Source organism: Anoplopoma fimbria, chromosome 1 (genome assembly GCF_027596085.1).
Source record: "Anoplopoma fimbria isolate UVic2021 breed Golden Eagle Sablefish chromosome 1, Afim_UVic_2022, whole genome shotgun sequence".
NCBI lineage: Eukaryota > Metazoa > Chordata > Actinopteri > Perciformes > Anoplopomatidae > Anoplopoma > Anoplopoma fimbria.
Genome location: NC_072449.1, coordinates 26,514,650 through 26,534,174, shown reverse-complemented (window position 1 = coordinate 26,534,174; position 19,525 = coordinate 26,514,650). Strand labels below are relative to the sequence as shown.

At 39.1% G+C, this 19,525-nt stretch overlaps 1 protein-coding gene across 1 annotated transcript in view; it reads left to right on the top strand.

The window, feature by feature from the left end:
- The first annotated feature begins 302 nt into the window (after positions 1 to 302).
- The window catches only part of cntn5 (contactin 5), a 59,787-nt gene continuing 40,564 nt past the window's right edge, over positions 303 to 19,525 (top strand). The window contains exons 1-4 of the mRNA XM_054606481.1: positions 303 to 471; positions 6,333 to 6,456; positions 6,559 to 6,734; positions 15,922 to 16,017. Of these exons, the coding sequence (XP_054462456.1) occupies positions 318 to 471; positions 6,333 to 6,456; positions 6,559 to 6,734; positions 15,922 to 16,017 (550 nt within the window). The 5' untranslated portion in view covers positions 303 to 317. The remainder of the gene's footprint in view (positions 472 to 6,332; positions 6,457 to 6,558; positions 6,735 to 15,921; positions 16,018 to 19,525) is intronic.

Here is a 19,525-nt window from a genome sequence, read left to right as displayed (position 1 = left end):
AGATAATACTACTACTCGATTACAGAGACATTTGCATATTTATTTCTCTCCATTTGAAGATCAATTTAAGATACCTTTCTATATATTTATCACAGATACCATTCTTTAGGCTGAAATGTTGCCCAATTTTACTCATAATAATGACTATTGACAGAAATGAAACAAATTTGTGCACAAAATTGACGACATGAACGAATTACAGTGTATATATACTATATGATGTAATTCTTCACTTCGTTTCACCTTTTATTTTATTTTTTTCAGACTTTGCAAGAGCTGTTGCAGCACGGCCTATATCATATGCAGCACTGTTGCGAATGAAAGCAGACAGCTCGTCAGTGCTCAACTCGCGCAGCAGACCTCGACAACACCACAGTGGCGGGATGGTGACTCCTGACTGGCCTGCCTTCTCCAGTCATCCCCTGTCAGCCCTGGGTCTGCTCAGCTCTCAGGAGGACTACAGGAGTGAAGGTAAAACTAATGGTCCGGTCAAACCCACAGTTTGTTTGCTCTTGTCTTAACCAAAATTGAAAAGTTTTTGCTTTTCATTTTTTATAGAAGGTCACATTCATACCTACAAACAAACTGTTTGTAAAAGTCAAATAACCTACCTAATAGCTCACTAACTGTACAATTTGAAAACTTCCTGCATATATGGTATTGCCAGTTTTGCAAAGCATATGGACCAATTGTGCATACTTTGGAATTATTTACCCGCTGTGGTGGTCATTTGTTAAAGGTTCCCTTATTTGACATACAAAGCGTTAATATAGCATCAAACAACTATTTGCTATGTCAAGATGTTATGATAGCTCTCAGGTAAACACACTTAGCTCCGTCAGCACTGTGTCTGTTGTTTGCACTATTAGCGCTGTGTCCCAGTTGCCATCTTGAGAGCTGTGTGGAGTCAATAGACATGCTCTCAATATTAAATTTAGCACCTTTTAGAAAACAGAAAGAGGAAGCTGAATGTGGTTATCCGTAAAGAGTGAGTCACGGCTAGCTATCAAATGTCAGCATCTGCCTCCTTCTGCCAAGACAGCTGAGCAATCTTGTGTCATTTCCTGTTATTAACCCTGGATGTCATTATCAGCTCCGACCAACTGCCTGGTAGCCCCACTATGCATGACCAAACCTGGATTTTCAGTGTCACCAGAGTTCAGATGACATTGTTCTCACCTGTCAAGATGAACCAATTTAAAAGAATGGACATTGCAGAGTTGGAAAAGAAAAACACACCTAACATGATTGGTGCGAATGCACTGTTCGGTCTCCGTGCTCTGCCAGCAGTCTGCCATCTCTGGACTCACTCTGAGTGTGCAGACTTCCAGCCTGTTTAGATTCGGTCTGGAAATGAATCTTGCCAATCCATCATCACTGTGCATGGTCTGCAGTGACCAGGGTCGTGCCCTTTGTGAAATTGAAGTGGGATCATGGCAATATCCAGCTCTCTCTGTGTTCCTGTCAGTATAGGAACTATAGATATGATGGATATTTTTGTCAAAGGGGAAGATCTAATATCTCAAACACCAGCATGGAAACACACTGTCATAAATCTACATGGGTCACTTGCTTACATCCTGTAGTACAGTATGAATAATTGTAGAGGCTATAATGACTCATTAAAGCTTCATATATGATTAATCACATCATGCTTATTACATATGGATGCTTAATTAATGGACATTTGAAGTAGCTGCTCAATTGGCAGAAAGGATTATAGCAAACTTTAAGAACAAACAGACTAAGAAACACAATTAACTTTTTGTCATTTTTTGTTTCAGTCTTTTACCTATTTCTTTCTTTGAGCCTCTCTGCCTTTTTTTAAATATTCTGACAGCATAATGACTATATGGCCATAAAATGACTTACATCTCTATAACCAAGGTGAGAGTAATGTCTCTCCATTGTCAGTGATGACAAGGGCATTATACCATTGCACTGGATTGATGTTGGGTGGATGAAATGGATGCCAAAAAGTAATACACCATTGGTTCCTTAGAGGGGATTTTTTTGGCTCTGTGACTGGCAGATGGCCCCGGCACTCGAAGTTGAGATATTTAAACAACTTCTGTGCTTGTATGTGTTTGTATTGTATAGATACACACAGACCATATGTTCTTATGCATTGAAATTGTTGGTTTTCCTAACTATTTAATGTTTTTGACGGTCACACAATGTGTTGCAGGTTGACACAGCTACAATAATTAAACACGCCCTATTGTGCTATTTTCCGGGTGCATATTTGTATCTCAAGTTACAGTTACAACATATTTACATGCGTTAATGCTCATAATCCGCCTTGTTTTACTCATCCTGGCTGTCCTGCAGCACCTCTGCTCACCCTCTCTTTGAAATGATCCGTTGTAGCGCTTGCTCTTCCATCCAGAAAGCAAAGTCTGCCCTGATTGGTCAGCTAGCCCGCTCTGTTGTGATTGGTCAACGTTTCACATTTCAAAAAACTCTTTCCGGAGCTTCAGATCCGTCTCTCTCTTTTGTTGTTTGAGGGCCAAACTAGCCGGAAGGAGTTTTACGTGACTTTTCTCTCCTTCCCTTCCGTAACATTATGACCTCATATTGTTACGGAAGTGAAGGAGAGAATTCAATCGAGCCGTTTCAGACAGCTCAGGAGCTTCTGAGGGGGAGGGTAACTCCTTTTAGGCGTGGACTTCAGGTTTTACACTCTACAGACCTTTTACATGTAAAACAATATATATAACACACTAAAGAAGAGGCAAAAAGTGGAAAAGCATAATAGGGCAACTTTAAGCAATTATTAAGCAACAAAAATGTCAAATTAACTTTGACAACGCTATTTATTGTGATGTTGGGACACCGAATAGCACCTATGGAACTAAGATGTCTGTGCTTCAGTTGATGTCCCTCTAATCCATGGTTAGTTTCACATCTGAAGCAGAAAGCATAGCCTTTTGTCTATGACACAGAACAGTGCCATAAGTAAGTACAGTGCAGTCAGGGAAAGCGCTGATGACATTCTTTATTGTGGATTTGGCTTTGTGCTCCTGAACACTGGATGTAAATTTAAACAATCATTTTGAAGTTAAAATGGCAACTTCCAGCTTTAATTTGAGGGTGTTTACATTCACATTCTACAAACATTGTGGGAATTTTACTCTTGTTAAGCTTCATCTCCCGATTGTAGGGTAAAGAAATGAATTTGTAAATGTGACATAAAGTGGAACTGGAAATCGTCACATTTAATGAAAATCATTTTTTGCAGTTAATGGTCTTTGACCCTCAGACATCAGCAGACACACAGTCACCTCCTTAGTGATTCTCTGCAGGGCCTTGATAGTTCCTTAACTCGTTAATACTGTCACCTTATTGTTTTGTTTTAAATTTAAATGATTCCACCATACATCATGGCCCAGTCCACAAGTTAAACAGGGACAGATGGAGCATACTGATACTGTTGAGTTTGTGTACACCCACTCCATGCATGGATAGACAGAAAGCTGTGTAGAGAAATGTAGAAATCTATGGCTATTTGTTAGAACTAGAAAAACACACAAGCACTGAATTGCTTTGCTTTATATGCACAGCAAGGTTTGCAACTTAATATCGCTTAATTTCCCTCCTCTGATTAGGGTATTATTTCAAATGCTTTTGATTTCCCTGCAGAGCAGTAAATTGCTGACAAAGCGTTGGTGAGATTATACATACCCCGAGGAAAAAAAGCCATGATTCTTTTTTTTGTCATCAGATCATTCCTAAATAGTGAGAAGTAATCAAGACTGGTGACTTGCATTGTTGTATTAGTTATGAACCAGATCAAATGTAATGCAAAACGAATTGCTCAATGTATTGACTTCTTTACAATGAATGATAATCCATAAACTGTCATAATGTCAGCTGCTGTATTGCGCCCATCATTAACTGCCTGTTTACTGGGTTTATATTCTTCATACATTATTTATCTCACAGAGGAACAATTCTTCTGAAGAACACAAGATGTCTTTTGGAGAGTCTGAAATTCTTAGATGAAATACACTGTACCTAAGGAGCCCTTCTACAATAAGTGCATCACTTCAGTGTTAACAGAAGGCTAGATCAAAGAGTAGAGCACTCTGAAGGAACAGAGGAGAATTGCAACAGGGACTGTGAAGCAGAAAATATATCAATATGTGGACGCGTTTGTGCCGGGGAGAGTTCAAACCTTACACGAGAACCACTTTAAATCACGAGCAGCACCGTAGATATGAAACATGGCTCAGGTGTAGTCATACTTGTGCTTATGGTATTAAAAAACTTTTGACACATTTTACATTATATCAGCAAGCTGGCAATAAACTATTTACTGCAAAAACATAATTAATAAGCCAATGTTACTTTTAACAGTTATGCTATTACACATTTCTGCAACACATCCGTCCGTCTTTTTACCATTTGCAAATTAGATAATTATTGATAGGCAGTCAGTAAAGAAATCTCATTCTTTCAATTCTTAAATCAGTTTTTTATTTTATTTTTTATTCATTCTGTTATTTAATCATGCCTTAGACCTGATTCCCAACTGTGGTACTGTGGGGTCTACAGTAGTATCTTTTTTTTTTTTTTTTTCTGTCGTAATGATAATTGTAGAGCAGAGGTGGCCAAACGTTTTGGATTATGGGCCATATATATAAAACTATGGGGAGTCACGTGCCAAACAACCAGTTACATTGCAAGAAAATCAGTGTTTCCAGACCAGCAAACCCAATGTTTCATAGGAAAGTTATTTTAAACTTAAATAACTACTAAACAGTTCAACGTTTGATATCTGCGTTTATAAGTGCACCTTCATATAACAAAAAAGTATATCTGTATCTGCTGCTCTTAAATTGAGTTTAAAGCTAATAAAACACTTTTAAACAAAACAAACCATACATTGCATGGCCTTTGTGCCTATTTAAAATTGTATGATCTTATGTCTTAATCTCTAAATGAGGTAGGTTGACAGGTAGTGGAATTTCTGATATTCAAACTAGGATGTGCAATGCACATACATTACAGATTTTTTGAAATATGGCCAAGCCATATTCTAAATTATTTAGACAAATTCACAGTGGGCCATTTAAAAAACGGGCAGCTGGCCACAGTTTGCCCGCCCAAGTTGTAAAACTTAAGGTGCACCGAACCCTTCCAGCCATTAAAACAATAAAAGTGTGGCAGCACTCCCTTTGCACACTATTTTACATATGGCACAACTGATGGCAGGTTGCTCCTTGTATCTTAAATTACAGATCAGTACTCACTAAACTGTCAAATTACTTTTGGGATACCTTTTCTCTCTGAGTAATACAATATTAATGCACAAATATAAGAGCTACCTACAGTAGTTGCCCATAATTTACCAATGTCTGAGTCCCAAATGGGGGCTTTTGAACCACAGGCTTGTTTTGTTCTTGTAATTTTGCTTGTAGAGCTTGTTATATAGAAAATAAAGGCCTGCCACTGACTATTAGGAGGAGAGCACACAATGTTGATGAGATCGCCTGACAAACAAAGGGAAGATTGGGTGGTTGTAACATTCCCTCTTTGAAAAACAGCTATTGACAGTGGCAGGGTGGTCAAATTATTCTTCAAAAGAATGAAAATATATGAGTGAGAAAAGATGATAAATAATATGTTGGTACAAATGTTCTAACGGGATCTGACTTTGTTACTTAGTTACAGTCGTTTTACTGACAGCAGCTGTGTTCACACCCAAACCTGGCCAGGAACTATTACTGCAAAGCTAGTGCTCAGTGTGTTCAGACTCACGGTAACAGCATTGTTGGCTCATCACTTGGCACCTGAAGGCAGACAACAGTGAGTCCAAAAGATGTAAAAGTTATTGGATGATAACTTTGAGGTTGAGCTTAACAGAATCACGTCTGACCAGGTTAACTGTTTCATCACGAAGGATTCCTTTGAACACAAGAAGTGATTATTTCTTCTTTCGGAAGTACAACAGCCTCCAGGCTTCCTCTGCGAAAAACAAATTTAGACTCTGGCTTTGAGGATTTCTAGAATGGTTTCTGAATGTTAGGAAACCAAATCAGCTATACAGTATATCACAGCAGTGTTATCACCTGTCAAAAAATCTGTTGTCTGCTGCGGAATGTCATGCTAGTTATTGTTGTTTAGAATTCCATCTCGCTATGGAGCTGCACTTCTTCCTTTTCTCTTGATTCCTATAATAAAGGTTTGGGGGGGAGAAACAATGCACTTGCACTAACCAAACTGGGGAATAATAGAAAACGTAATTGGATGTGAAAACTGAGTGGCACTCATGATGTGATAAATGCAATCATCCTTATCTTTATTTTTAAATTTTTTCCCCCTCATAGAAAGCGAAGAGTTCGGGCCTGTTTTCATCCATGAGCCAGACGATGTTATTTTTCCTTTGGACTCTGATGAAAAGAAAGTGGTGATGCACTGTGAGGCACGGGGGAATCCACAACCCACATACAGGTGTGACATATGTCTCCTAATTGCAGTCCTACTTTCACAGCTCATTAGCGTGTCATTCATCACTAATGTATAAAAATCTCCGATTCTTCTCATGTTTTTCAGCTGGTACATCAATGGGACGGAAGTGGACGCAGAGGCAGACTACCGCTACAGATTCATTGATGGAAACTTAATTATTACCAATGCAAGTGAGAGCACCGACTATGGGAGGTACCAGTGCAAAGCAGAGAACAGCTTCGGGATCGTCCTTGGTCGGGAGGCTCTTTTGCAGTTTGCATGTGAGTAGAACCTACATTTATTTGTACATTTTTACAATTCTACATACACATGGTCTCATTTTATATTTGATATAGTCTATACAGTAGCATGAACCTCTGTATGTCTATGTTTTAGAATAAATTGGAGTCAGTTTTCTTGGTAAGTCACGAATGCTTTCACACATAACATGAATATTAGGCGGCAGATGTTATTTTCTCCGGAACAAGGTATATTTTTCGGAGCTTTCATACCGATAATAAAGGCCTCAAATTCATAATGCACACTATAGTGTACAACAACACAGAAGATTGCAGACTTTGTTACTCCTGTTAACCCTGTCAAAGGCAGCACAGACCAGATGGACTCCTTCCATTCTTACCTTTCACAATAAAAGCCCTAGACATATACTGCGTAACTGTTTACCAGAGGGAACTCAAATTCACTCAGAGCATCTATCTAAGAGGAAACCCAATAAAGTAGCTTACCATAACTCAGGCTGTACAATATAACAATATAGTTAAGACAGACTGCCAGATGATGCTGTGGGTCAATAGGATGCTGGTAGTTTGTTCTCTGCCTGTTTGAATCTATTCAAACCAATTAGTTGGAAATTGTTGCAACTTTCCCAAATTTGCATCGCTGCCTGTATGGATAGTTGTTATGCGAAAATATTTGAGTATTTTGCACTTTCGTGTTTTTTTTTGTCATGCCGCCGGTGTGTAAAGGCCTTTAGGGGGATGAAGAACATGGATCTCATATGAAACAAATAATTAGCTGCAAGCTCTGTGTCTCTCCGATTTAAAACAAACCTGTTTGGTTCAAGGGGTAAATAAACACCAGGCTGCCTTCAGTAAGGTTTTCGTTGCTAAGTTTAGTTCCCACCGGCTCAATCTGATAGTGTGGAGTTGCACTGCTAACAGGGTATGTGCCCTCCAATGCCATGTCTCAATGGTAAATGAGAGCAAAAAACACATTCCTTCCCCCAGTAATCCCCCTGGCCCAGCTCCAAAACGTCATCACAGGCTAAAGCAGCGCACTCAGAGAGAGACCAGGGGCACTGTGCTCAGAGGAAAATGCATTGTTGCTTTTCTCTAGTTTCCTCAGGGGCAGTGACCATAATTGCGGTTTTGGCATGTCTATAGGGAGCATATCGTTCTCACTCTCTGAAATGTTGCTAGTAGGTAGAGTACATACATGGTCTCATGTGTTGGTATTGGGACTCACAGTTATTACAAGAATGACTTTGGAAACAAATGGCTAGATTAGCCTGGAACTATTGAAACAGAAAGAGGAATGGAGTTTTTTTTATAAAAGCTCTTTTTCCTTTAGGCCAACAGATCCAATTTTTTTGCACTTTTATTTTCAAAGTTTTAATATATTTCAATGTGATAAAAAAACAACACCACCAACAACAAAAATAACAGAAGAAGATATAAATTAAATATAAGCCAGACCACACTGGCAGGCAGAAATGCCCAGATGGTAAAGCACAGCTAGCACTTCAAAAAAAATTGTTTATGAGGGACAGAAGTTGAACCTCAACATGTACACTTATCTGTACTCTTAACAGTCCAGATCTTTTCCACCCCCTCGCTCCACATGAGTGTCAAATCTGTATTATTTTGAAAAAAAAAAACTTGCCTTGAAATGAGCAATGTAACATGTAGGCCCTCATTTATTAATCAGACTTTCAAGCTGAGACAGGGGCAGCTGTTTTTAGTTTAGCATAAATGCTTTGCATTTGCTGGATGCAATGTTATCCATCAGATTCATAGTGAAGATTCTAGGGTAGTATTTTCCCCAATTTTTTTGGTTTGATGGAATCAGTGCGGTGTTTTAAAATGCCCCCTAATTATTGTGTATTTGTTGAAGTTTTCATTTCTGTCGGTAGTCTTCACTCCTATATCTGTTAGACTAAGATGACTGCATCCTATTTGACCTAAAACTAGAAAGGTGCAATCAGTAGAGTGCAGAGCTCTACCAGGTGTGTCTGCTGCTGTGATGTTTGATTTAATGAATGCAATCCGCAATCGTCTAGTCTGCAATCTAGTCCACGAGCGTATCGGACATGTTTTTACCGTACGTCTCACGCTCTCATTTTCATCTATGCTGCTGTTCACTGCACCGGCTCCTCACAGGCTTGTGTCTCACGGGCCTTACTGCTACCTGAGGCATTTTGCACCTTAGATCAATTTTTCCAACGACCATCATATGCATCAGTGTTGATGGAAAAATAGGAGCCCTACTGGACCGACATTTTGTGGCTTACCAAAGCGTGCGACAATTCCTAATCCCCAGCAGAAATCAGATTCCAAATTGAAGCAGTTGATCGCTTGAGGAGTGAAGAGTCAGCGATATGAAACAGTCAATACATTTTTTTCAAAAAGTGTCGATCAAGGCAACCACGAGAGATGAACGAGCATACAGTCATGAATGAGCACAAACAATATTAGGGTGATGGATCCAGTAGATTAGCCATGGACAGACAGAGAGACAGACAGACAGACAGATGCACACACGACCAAACACATAATCTCCTCCCATGCCTGGCAGAGATAACACAGCTTAGTGAATTACCATTGTGTCATATATTGCAAATGACTGCTCAGAATTCTATTGTAGCATTGATTTATTTTTTCAGTTTTCCATCGAATTAAATGATTAGAGCTGAAACCCAGTTTTTATAAAGAATGACATCAAATTGGAAGAAATAACCTTCCTTTCCAGCAGCAACCAACATGACCACATAAGTATCTTAGTGTAGCATCTTAAGATACACCACCTGTAATGGCTCATTGATCCTGGCTCCAAAACAACCTGAATAAATTAAAGTAAATTAAAACCAAAACTTGTTTAGTCCAAACACCTATTTGCCTGGTCTCTATAGTTAATTGCAAATCATCTAATGTGCCTTGACAAAAGGTTAGTCTTAAAGTCTTAAAGAAAATGAAGGCTAAAGCAGACCGCTGTTTAGGTTCATGTTTGGTTGATTGGCAGGTGTGTCAGCTGAGACAAGGGCCTCGTGTTCGCCTCACAACAGCTTCACCTGAGCCACTTCTGCACAAAATTGGATTTTCTATTCCTAATAACACACAGGCCAGTAAGTATCCCAGTGTTGGAGAGCCGTGACACGGCGTAATGTGGAAGGATGCAGCAGAGACAGGCTCCACCGAGTTCAAGGTATTACAGCAGAAATGGCCTATAATCGGCTATAAAATTATATCATTAATATTCAGCTCTATTGCCAAATCGCATCATTTCCTCGCAGAGCGGCAGGCACATTTTTCCGCGGCCTGGAGGGTTTGGAGGCACAGCCCTCAAATATCACTCACTGAATAAACATGTGTGGCTATCTCAGTTGTACTATTGAGTCAGCAACAAATCCAGCATACTAACAGCTGTTGGGGTGTCAAGATATAAAGATATAGTCGGTAATGTCTGTGTGGGAGAATGAATGATTGTTTGTGTAATGGTGGAACATACTATCATCATACTGTTAAAGAAACACTGATCTATTTGTGGATATAGTTTGCAAATTGTTAGTAATAGAGATTTGAATATAGAAAGTATGCATTTAGGTAATAATAATATATATATATATATATATATATATATATTTCCTAAATAAGCTTTACTTGAACTCGACATGAGAGCTCTTTAGTTGTTGCTGCCTCAGGAACTTCACTAATCTGTAGCAAACCTTTCGTGTTTCATCTCACCCCATAACAAATTTATTTTTCCTTCCATTCTATCCATGGCTGTTTAGTGCATGAGGTGACACATTTGTTTCTTCAGCCGAATGCCGCGCAAATATTCAACGGCGTCAACATGTAATAGCCTCACACTCAGTCTACATTTCTTTAAAGTGTGGCTCTTCAAAAGGCTGGCCACAGAAACAAAGAGAGGGGCCCTGCAGCACACATTTGGATGCAGAACCCTCCCTCTTTCTTTCAGCATAACAAATGGCGGGCATTTATCACTCAGCGTGGAGCTCAACTTTTTTCCTCCCTTTTCATGTCGGCACTGCACTTTTTCATGCATTGGCACAGTAGTCGACTGCTTTAATGATACACACTGGCAGTTCACTTCCTCATGAGCTGAGTGTTTTAAAGAAGTAATTATAAGCTTTTATATGTAGCTAAGGCTTGAAAAAGAAAGAATCACTTACTTGAGTTATGTTCACATTCGTTAAGACATCACGTACAGTCAGCAGGCTCCTTGTAGCTCGGTTTTGAGTCTGGGAACATTATTTTCCTGGTTACAAATGGTACACTCTATAATTTCGAGCAGAGCATGCTAACTCATAGAGTTCTGCAGCTTACATTTTGCAGGTTTAAGGTCAGATTTCTGCCTAAAATACAGAGCTGCACATTAATATGTCTCATATTATAGTCTTAGCAAACTGCACGAGAAAACATTGAGATGATTTGATTGGTTAGGCAGTTGCTGGCTGGTTTGGTTTTATGATTCCTGAGTATATTACAGGTTTATGAGGGGGGAGGTTTTAATATTTCCTCTCACTGCATACAATATATTGTCATACTTAAAGTTGGGGTGGTTCTTCTATTTTCACTGTTTTGTGTCTGGATACTGTAGGGGAGAGTTTTGAGTTTTCATGTTCAAAATGTTAACTTACAAACTTAAAAAACAAAAACTGTTACTTGTTTAGTAAGTATATTCAGGCTGGTTTGGCCTAAATACATTTTTGGCACAGGTTGAAGTCAGGTCCATGTTGCATCACTCGATGTATTTGTATCCTCTTGTCCAGAGGATTGTTAAGGCAAGCTGTCTAACTGAACGCTACCCCATCTCATGCAGGGAATCAGGGGAAAGGTAGAGAGGACCAACCCGAGTGCGCGAGGAAAAGGTTCAGCCAAGGCTATATATATTATATCCACTGGTTGTGTACTCTGCTCCAAAGATGTTTCAGTAGAATTCCTTTTTTTCTCTCACTTTGTTTTGAAATCCTGAGCCGCTGAACTCACACTTGGGCTGTTTTTCAGCCGTGACTTTGAAGGCAGCAGGCAGAGAGGAGGCCTCTGATCTCTCTCCCCAAAGAGTTCTCCCTCTGCAGACGTGAGTCTGGCTGAGGCTCAGGTATCGAGCCACTCTGAGCCATACAGTAGTAATGAAATTAATGGGATGCTTTGACTTGAGCACAGGAAGGAACACACACACACACACACACACACACACACACACACACACACACACACACACACACACACACACACACACACACACACACACACACACACACACACCACAAATGTTCTACAAATGTGGGGTGATCAGTAGTTAATGTCCATTAATTGAATTCATACTGATCTTGAAATAGCTGATTTGCATCGAGCACCTGCTCCTCTGCTTGCTGCAATTTTCATCACTGCATGTCTGGATAATGACCAATGCCGTTTTCACATTATTAAAAAGTCATTAATATTGACTCACTTACATAACTGTAGTTTGCAAAGGGAAATGAGAGGTCAGTCAACTCCTGGTTCCATAACATATGAATACTTCATTTAAGACAGAAATAAGATGTTAAAGTCTTATTTTTGATTGACTGAAACATCCACTTGGCCTTTTATTTGTTTTTCACATTTACATGTCAAGTGATCATTGCTGTGGGGCTTCAACATTGTACTCACTTGACAATAACTCAACACTGGATGTCCATGTAGTTTTTTATTTTATTTTCCTGTCTTGGTGGCTGTTATTGCTCATGCTAACCATGACTTATTTATTCCGAACAACCATTGTTGCTGCTGCCTGAAATGTAAAATGTGTAATTTCCCCGTGTGCCAGGAGATGTTTGCCAGGAAAGACCTCCCCTATTACTGGGCGTTGGATCTCTTAAACTGGATATACCGTACCGTTGGTTGAATTGTTATCGTGCTCTACAGCAGTTGGTTATATAGAGTAGCAAAATGGAAATGCATAAAGATAAAAAATACATTCAATATTTATGAAATAAGGAGAGCCTTCTAAGAAGATTTGTGTTTCCACAACATGTAGCCCTGGCTGAATAATTGAAGTGGAAGGAAATATCTACAGAAACACACATCCTCACAGCTGTTCCCTGCCAAGTACATCAGTCGCGTTGTTATACTTCAGCAGTTGGATGTAAAAACACTTGGTCAGTCGTCCTCAGACAGCTGGTGTTTCTATATTTGAGTGATTTATTCGCGTAGATACCCACTTATTCGTTTCAGTGCTTTCCCTCTTTATCAATAGGTGAAAAATCGATTCACCCTTTGGTCTATTTGCTCATTAAAGCTACAGTAGCCTACATTGATCCACAAATTCAAAAGAAAAACGAGGTAGTGACAACGACAGAAGTGACAGGGTGGTGACAGCTGCCGGTGGATTAATAGTGAACATGGTGACAGTCAGCAGCTCTCTCTCCCTGTACTCTAGTTGCAGGTTGTTAGAACTAATAAATCAGCACTAGTCCCACACAGCCAATGCGCCAAGATGGTGGGAATGAGTATCGCTAGGATAGCAGTCCAGGTCTTCAAGTGAGGGTCCAATATCCAAACACATTACAATGCGGACAAGCCAGCAGCATCCGGCTTTAATGCAGGCACCTACCTCTGAATTGACAGTCAAAAATGTATGAATTAAATTTAAGGTAGAAGGTTTGATCCCTCATAGGTCCTTTTAAACGACATTAGGAGCAAAGAGAGGGTTAATAAAGTCATCTGCATTTCAGAAATTGTGGCTTTGTGTGTGGTTCTCCGACATTCTACACTATTCAGTGTGGAAATGCCTGATTCTAAGCACAGGAAGTAGTCGGCATGGCAGATTGATCTGAGGGGAGGAATGAATGCTGCAAATCAGGGTGGAATGATGTTCTACTCTCCTGGTTTATTCCCCTGAACAAGTGCAGTGAAGCCCATGAAATATTAACTCTTCCTCTTCCTCTTACCTTTTTTTAAATGGTTCAAATTAAACTTTTGTTTTGTACATTTTTGAAAAGTTTTCAAAAAGTGTGTTTACTATATCAGGAATATAGGACCACGCAGATGTTTTGAAAAAAAAAAAAAGGAAATATACTTTGACAGGAAATTGACTGTGTGCTACATTTTAAGATGAATGCCATAAACTATGATCATTATTAAATGTGCCAGATAATTTAAAGAAAAGCGAATTCACAAGCCCCTCGGAGGCTTAATTATCCAACAGTTCCAATGTGATGGTAAACACTGTCTCTCACAGTGTTGAAATGAAAGTGGGGGAGACACAGAGTCCGCCCTGGGTCAGCAGCCTGTCGCTTTATTTCCACACTTTGGCACTGCTTCAACTAGAAATTAAGCAGCCAGTTTCGAGGTCTTGAAGGCAGCAGTTCTGGGATTTCAGATTAAACCTGCTTTGTTCTACTGCCACGGGGAAAAAAAAACAACTAGGTGAAAACAAAAACTGACACATTAGCAGATTCAAAATGATGTCAGTAAAGAGGTTGGGTTAAGAAAAAGTGATATTATATTACGAATGATTTAATCTAAAAGTTAATCTATCATTAATTTAATTATGGTTCGTCATATGTCAATTTTAGGGCGTCAAAATTCCCTGGATCAATCAAAATAGATTTTTCCACACAGCATGAAAGCTTTGCAAATGTTACCTGAGAAAGGATCAGTCAGCAATAATTATCTTCTTACACTCAGACACCATTTCAAAGAAGGACTGTTATTACATGATCATTTTAATAACTTTAAGGGGTTTCCTTATCTTCTTGTTCAGACCAAGGCTTCCTGAGTTTGTTCTTATTGGACAATTTTACATGATATACGTCAAATGCAGAAGAAGGTAGTGTGTCGATTAAAGGTGTGGAGTACGTGGTGGATGAGCATTTAAAGCATTTGATGCCAGAGACCCACAACTCAATGGCGAGAAGCCCCAGACATAACCAATAGTATGTGAACCATAGACTGTAGATGGACGACTCGTCTCCACTTCCTCCTGTACAAAAGTGAAGCCGAAATATCCCAGATACAGTAGCTGCCATTTTGAGATTTTGACTTCATTTTAAGCCAGAGTCTTTGCAGTAGTTATTGGGGGCACGCGATATGGTCCTGCCGACTCACACACCCAAGCCAATCACGAGCTGAGCATGGCCACAGCTCGTTAACATCAAGCGGCAACCAAAACAAAAAGCGAGTCAATCCCCAGAAACCCCCATGTTCAAACGCCCAACTTCACAGCAAAAATAAACATATTTATAGCCTGGAACATAAAGCGGTTTTGGTCTCTATAGTTAATATCCGCGTTCATGACTGTACGAGGGGTGTATTTTTATACAACTCACACGTTAAATAACATTAAGGCTTAAGAGTAAGGCATAATTGAGGGCGTGGTCGCTTTGATTGACATGTTGGAGCTGTCTCAGGTCGCTAGCTGCTAGCTGTCTGCTCTGCTGTGTCATCTATGCCCGCCCACCAACGATACACCTCTTTGCCCATTTTGGATAAGCAGGGAGTTAGGCTTTGTCGTCACTGACAAGAAGGCAGGAGGTTTACAATGGCTCCACAGAAACCCATGGGTGAAGTCAGACAGACTAGGTCCTTATTTTATACAGTCTGTGGATAGCATGAGACACCTAGCTGCTACTGTAGCACTTAGCTGGCTGTTTGGCTAGAACAACACAACAACTAACACAATATCTCAATTAATACATTTGTGATCAAAATGACGTACGAATGATGTATTAAACAGACTCATGAATTTTATGGAAAGTTAAAGAGGCATATCTTCTCTCAGAATTTTTTTGATATTTCACTCAGAGCTGCTGTCAATCACAGATGTCAATCCTGACACCACACCTCCCTTTTATAGCATAAAATAACTAATTAAAACCGAAATTATCAGAAAAATGAACACTTGATCATATATTAGCGTGATAATACCTAACTCAAATGTCAGACAACATCTCTTGAAAAAAGCTTTTGCTTTTTCAGTCTATGACCCATCCAGTAAAGTGTCATGGAGGGGGCGGGACTTATGACCCATACTGCAGCCAGCCACCAAGGAGCGATCGAGTAGTTTGTACTGCACTTTTGGGGAGCTGTTGCCGATTTTTATATACAGTCTATTTAGAAATATGACCAATGTGTGTGTTGTCATCTGCTCATTCTACTATGTATCATAACTGTGTGATATTGTTACTGTGTTGCTGAGAAAGACTGTCTTTGCTTTCTGTTCCAGATCTCGGTGCTTTCAGTGGGAAGACCAGAGGCGGGGTTTCCGTGCGTGAAGGCCAAGGTGTGGTGCTCATGTGTACTCCTCCGCCTCATTCACCAGGTAAGAGGATAGACCTTCAGTCACAGCCAGAAGGAGAAAAAAAATATTGTCTTCTCTCCGCTGAACTTTGGGATTGTCAATGAACTCATCACTATTCATCATGAATCCTATGACAACAAGTAATGTTGTTATTACTGTGCCAAGCTGAGTTATTGCTTTTTCTCATTTAATTATTTATTTTATTGTATTTTGGTGGTTAGTCTTGGCACCCGTCCGTTCTGCACTCCATCCATCCATTCCGTTCAAACGATGAGTGCGATAAGTTATGTCGACAGCAGAGCCAGAGCGCTGATTCTCAGAGATCAAATTTACTGGATCATTAGAAGTGAAAATAAATGCTACATAGCCAATTATTCCACATAGACAGAGCATAGGCAGCGCTATTTAATGGCATATCTCGACCAACCCTCTCTGCAGTCATCCTCTAATGTAAGCTCTTATGTGAGCCATGAATCACCCAGGCTTTGTTTGCATCTGCTCCGTCGCACCGTTGCACTGCACCCGTGGGAATGTTTGATAAGTGCTCTTCAGCTTCCGTTTCTGGATGCCATTTTGAATGATATGATAGCAGCCAGAGAGTTGGTGACAGATTATCTCATAAGAAAAAAGAGATGTTTATGATTAAAGATGCTCGGTGATTGACAGAGTTAAATGGAGTGCAGATGATTCTCATCCTTAAAGTTCCCCATCAATCACAGCGCAGGTGGTGTATGTAATTTTCTCACTGCATTTGCAGGTCAAACGACAGAACATGCTTGCTTTTTATTATTGCACCTCAACCAACGCTTTCCCTTATATGATTAAAAGAGTGATTGGCATAAAATTAGAGTCAAACACTGGAGATGATGTCATGGAGTGAGATCAGTATAATGGAAATAGTGATTTTCTGTAATTTAAGGTTGGTTACAGTCTTGCTGCTGTAAGCTGTGAAAATTGACTCAGGGTTCAGTCATTATGACATACTGTAAGACCCTCGTGTAATATTGCTTTTATTAGATTGACCGACTGGATCAATACAGAATATGTTATACAAATGATCAGTCAACCGCTAAAAGTGCAGTTGAGTACATCAGATCTCACATCAGATTTTAAAAAAAAAAAATGAAAATCAAAGGTCTAGTGTGGGGAAACCCTGTAGTGAGTCATTTTAATACTTGTACTTTTAATACTATTTTTTTTTTGTCTGAAAGTGAACACAAAATTCATTATGATGAGGTTGTCAAATCAGAGTTTATGAACCAAAGACGGTAAACAAATAAGAAAAGACATAAAAGATCAAATTTACAGTGACACAAATGACACTGAAAGCACAGAATAAATGAAGTACATTGAATATTTCTGCCATGTAATAACATTGTGACTTTTAAAAGTAACACTATCACAGGTTTTGGAATTGTAGCTGCTTCCTTCCACTGTGTATTTTTATTTATTTATAAAAATGTATTCAAAGTGTAACCACTGTGGGATACAGAGTCCTTGATAAAGCAACGTGGCTTCTATTGTTTAGATTTTATAAGCTTATATAGGCTTAAATGGTTCCTCGTCTAAAACTATAAGAACAAATCAGCCTCTTAGTTTACAGCTCTAATGTTAAGTTTTGTTTATATTCATCTATACAAACAGTGGTCTTATAATAATCCTTCTACACAGGAGACAAGTACGGGTTGCTACATTGTTAGATGTTGGTAAATGGCAGGCCAGCCTCAACAGGCTGCCGAGCCGTTAGTTTTGATGCTTATTTTTCATGTTTATAGAGCATGCTCAAATATACAGGTGAGATTATAATTTATTTGTTCAGCAGTGCTGATATGAAATGAAAAATGATCTCGAACAGCAGAATTGATAAAAAAAAAATGCCACAACCCTAAAATATAAAATATGCCCGTCTGATGAATGCCTCGTGAGTCGGACCGTGTCAGAATTGAAATTCACATTGTATGGGGCACGTTAAACAATGTTTGGGGTAAATTGGTTGTGGGAGGATTCAAAGACATTAAAATGGCACTTAAATTGGATAGGACTCATGAGTGAAAATAATTTGGAATCGCCGAGATGTGAAATGTTTATTGTTTCCATTTCATGGCTTTGAGGGCTTGTGACCAGTTTTTATGTGTCTTTGGTAACTAGTGTTTTACTTTTATGAAGCTAAAGTATTTTGGGAAAAAACTTTTTGGACCTCAGGAGTCATTCTCTACTTTATAGAGTACAGTTGGTCCAGTTTGTGTCGTAGCCGACAATCTGGATCGTAACTGTGTCTCATCCCTCTCGTTATCAAGGAGCCCTCTCAGTAGATCTAACAAACGATGCCGACCTTGCAAATTAATCCGTTGACAAAAGTTTCCCTTTTTTTGATTAAGTTTTCTGCCTTATTTGCAGCACTTTGAGTTCACATGGAGTGCTGAGTTGACTTTCAGATCTGAGCATCTTTGAAACAGCAGTTATTCATTATTTACAAAGAGGACATTGATAGTCTAAAGGAGATGTAGCCCAGAACAGATTATGGATGCACAATCAAAGAGCTGTGAAGTATTGTTAGGCAATATTGAATAGATTGTCCCTGAGTTTGACAGTCGTCTTCTTTTTCATGATTTAGGACTATGCATGACAGACACAAAGCAAACAGAAATATACTCATAATCATATTGAATCCATCCAGACATCCATCCATTTCATCAGGGTCACTTTGCCGGCTATTGATGACCTTCTTTTTTTCTCCAAAATCACTATTTCTTCTCAGCAGCTGCATTTTTTTTTTGTTTTTTTTGACCAACTAAATTTGTGTATCAGCATGCACAGTAAATAATACTAAATACAGAAGCACAGCTGTGCTGCAAAGTCTACCGGGGATCAGGAATTGATATTCCACACCATCGCACACTGTTAATCATGAATAAAATATAAACCATTCAACTAAAATGCAAATACCTTAATAATCCGTCGAAGATTATTAGCTATAATGTCAGAAAAAGCCCTTTTCTTATCTTTTTTTGTCAGGTTATACAATAGTTACACACACAGCCTGGCTCACTGAAACCAATCCACCCTGGAGTCTCATTTATCCTTTTACCTTTCTGATTGTATCACCAATTAAGTAAAATAACCTTGCTGCTAATAACCGGCTTGTTAAGGCCCTGTGTAATTATTTTTTCCACCTTTAGGGGCCTCTGTTTTATTTTTCTAGACTTAATGTAGACTTGCAGTTATTTTATGCTTATGAGCACCTAATCCTTTGTTATTGTTCAAATCCCTCACTCATTACTTATTTAGATTATTATTCATTAGTTTTAAACTGTGATAAACAGTGGTGGCATCATCAATGGTAAATTATGGCTGGTTAATAACTGTCGGATGAAACATTGTGAACAGTGTTATACTGGAATGTAAGTGACAAACTCTAACTATATTTCAGAGCATAACAATAGTCAACACGTCAGATCATTGCTCTTGTATGCAGTGAGACCAGAAGATCTTTTGGGGTGCTCCAGTAATTATTTGCCATGATTTGCCA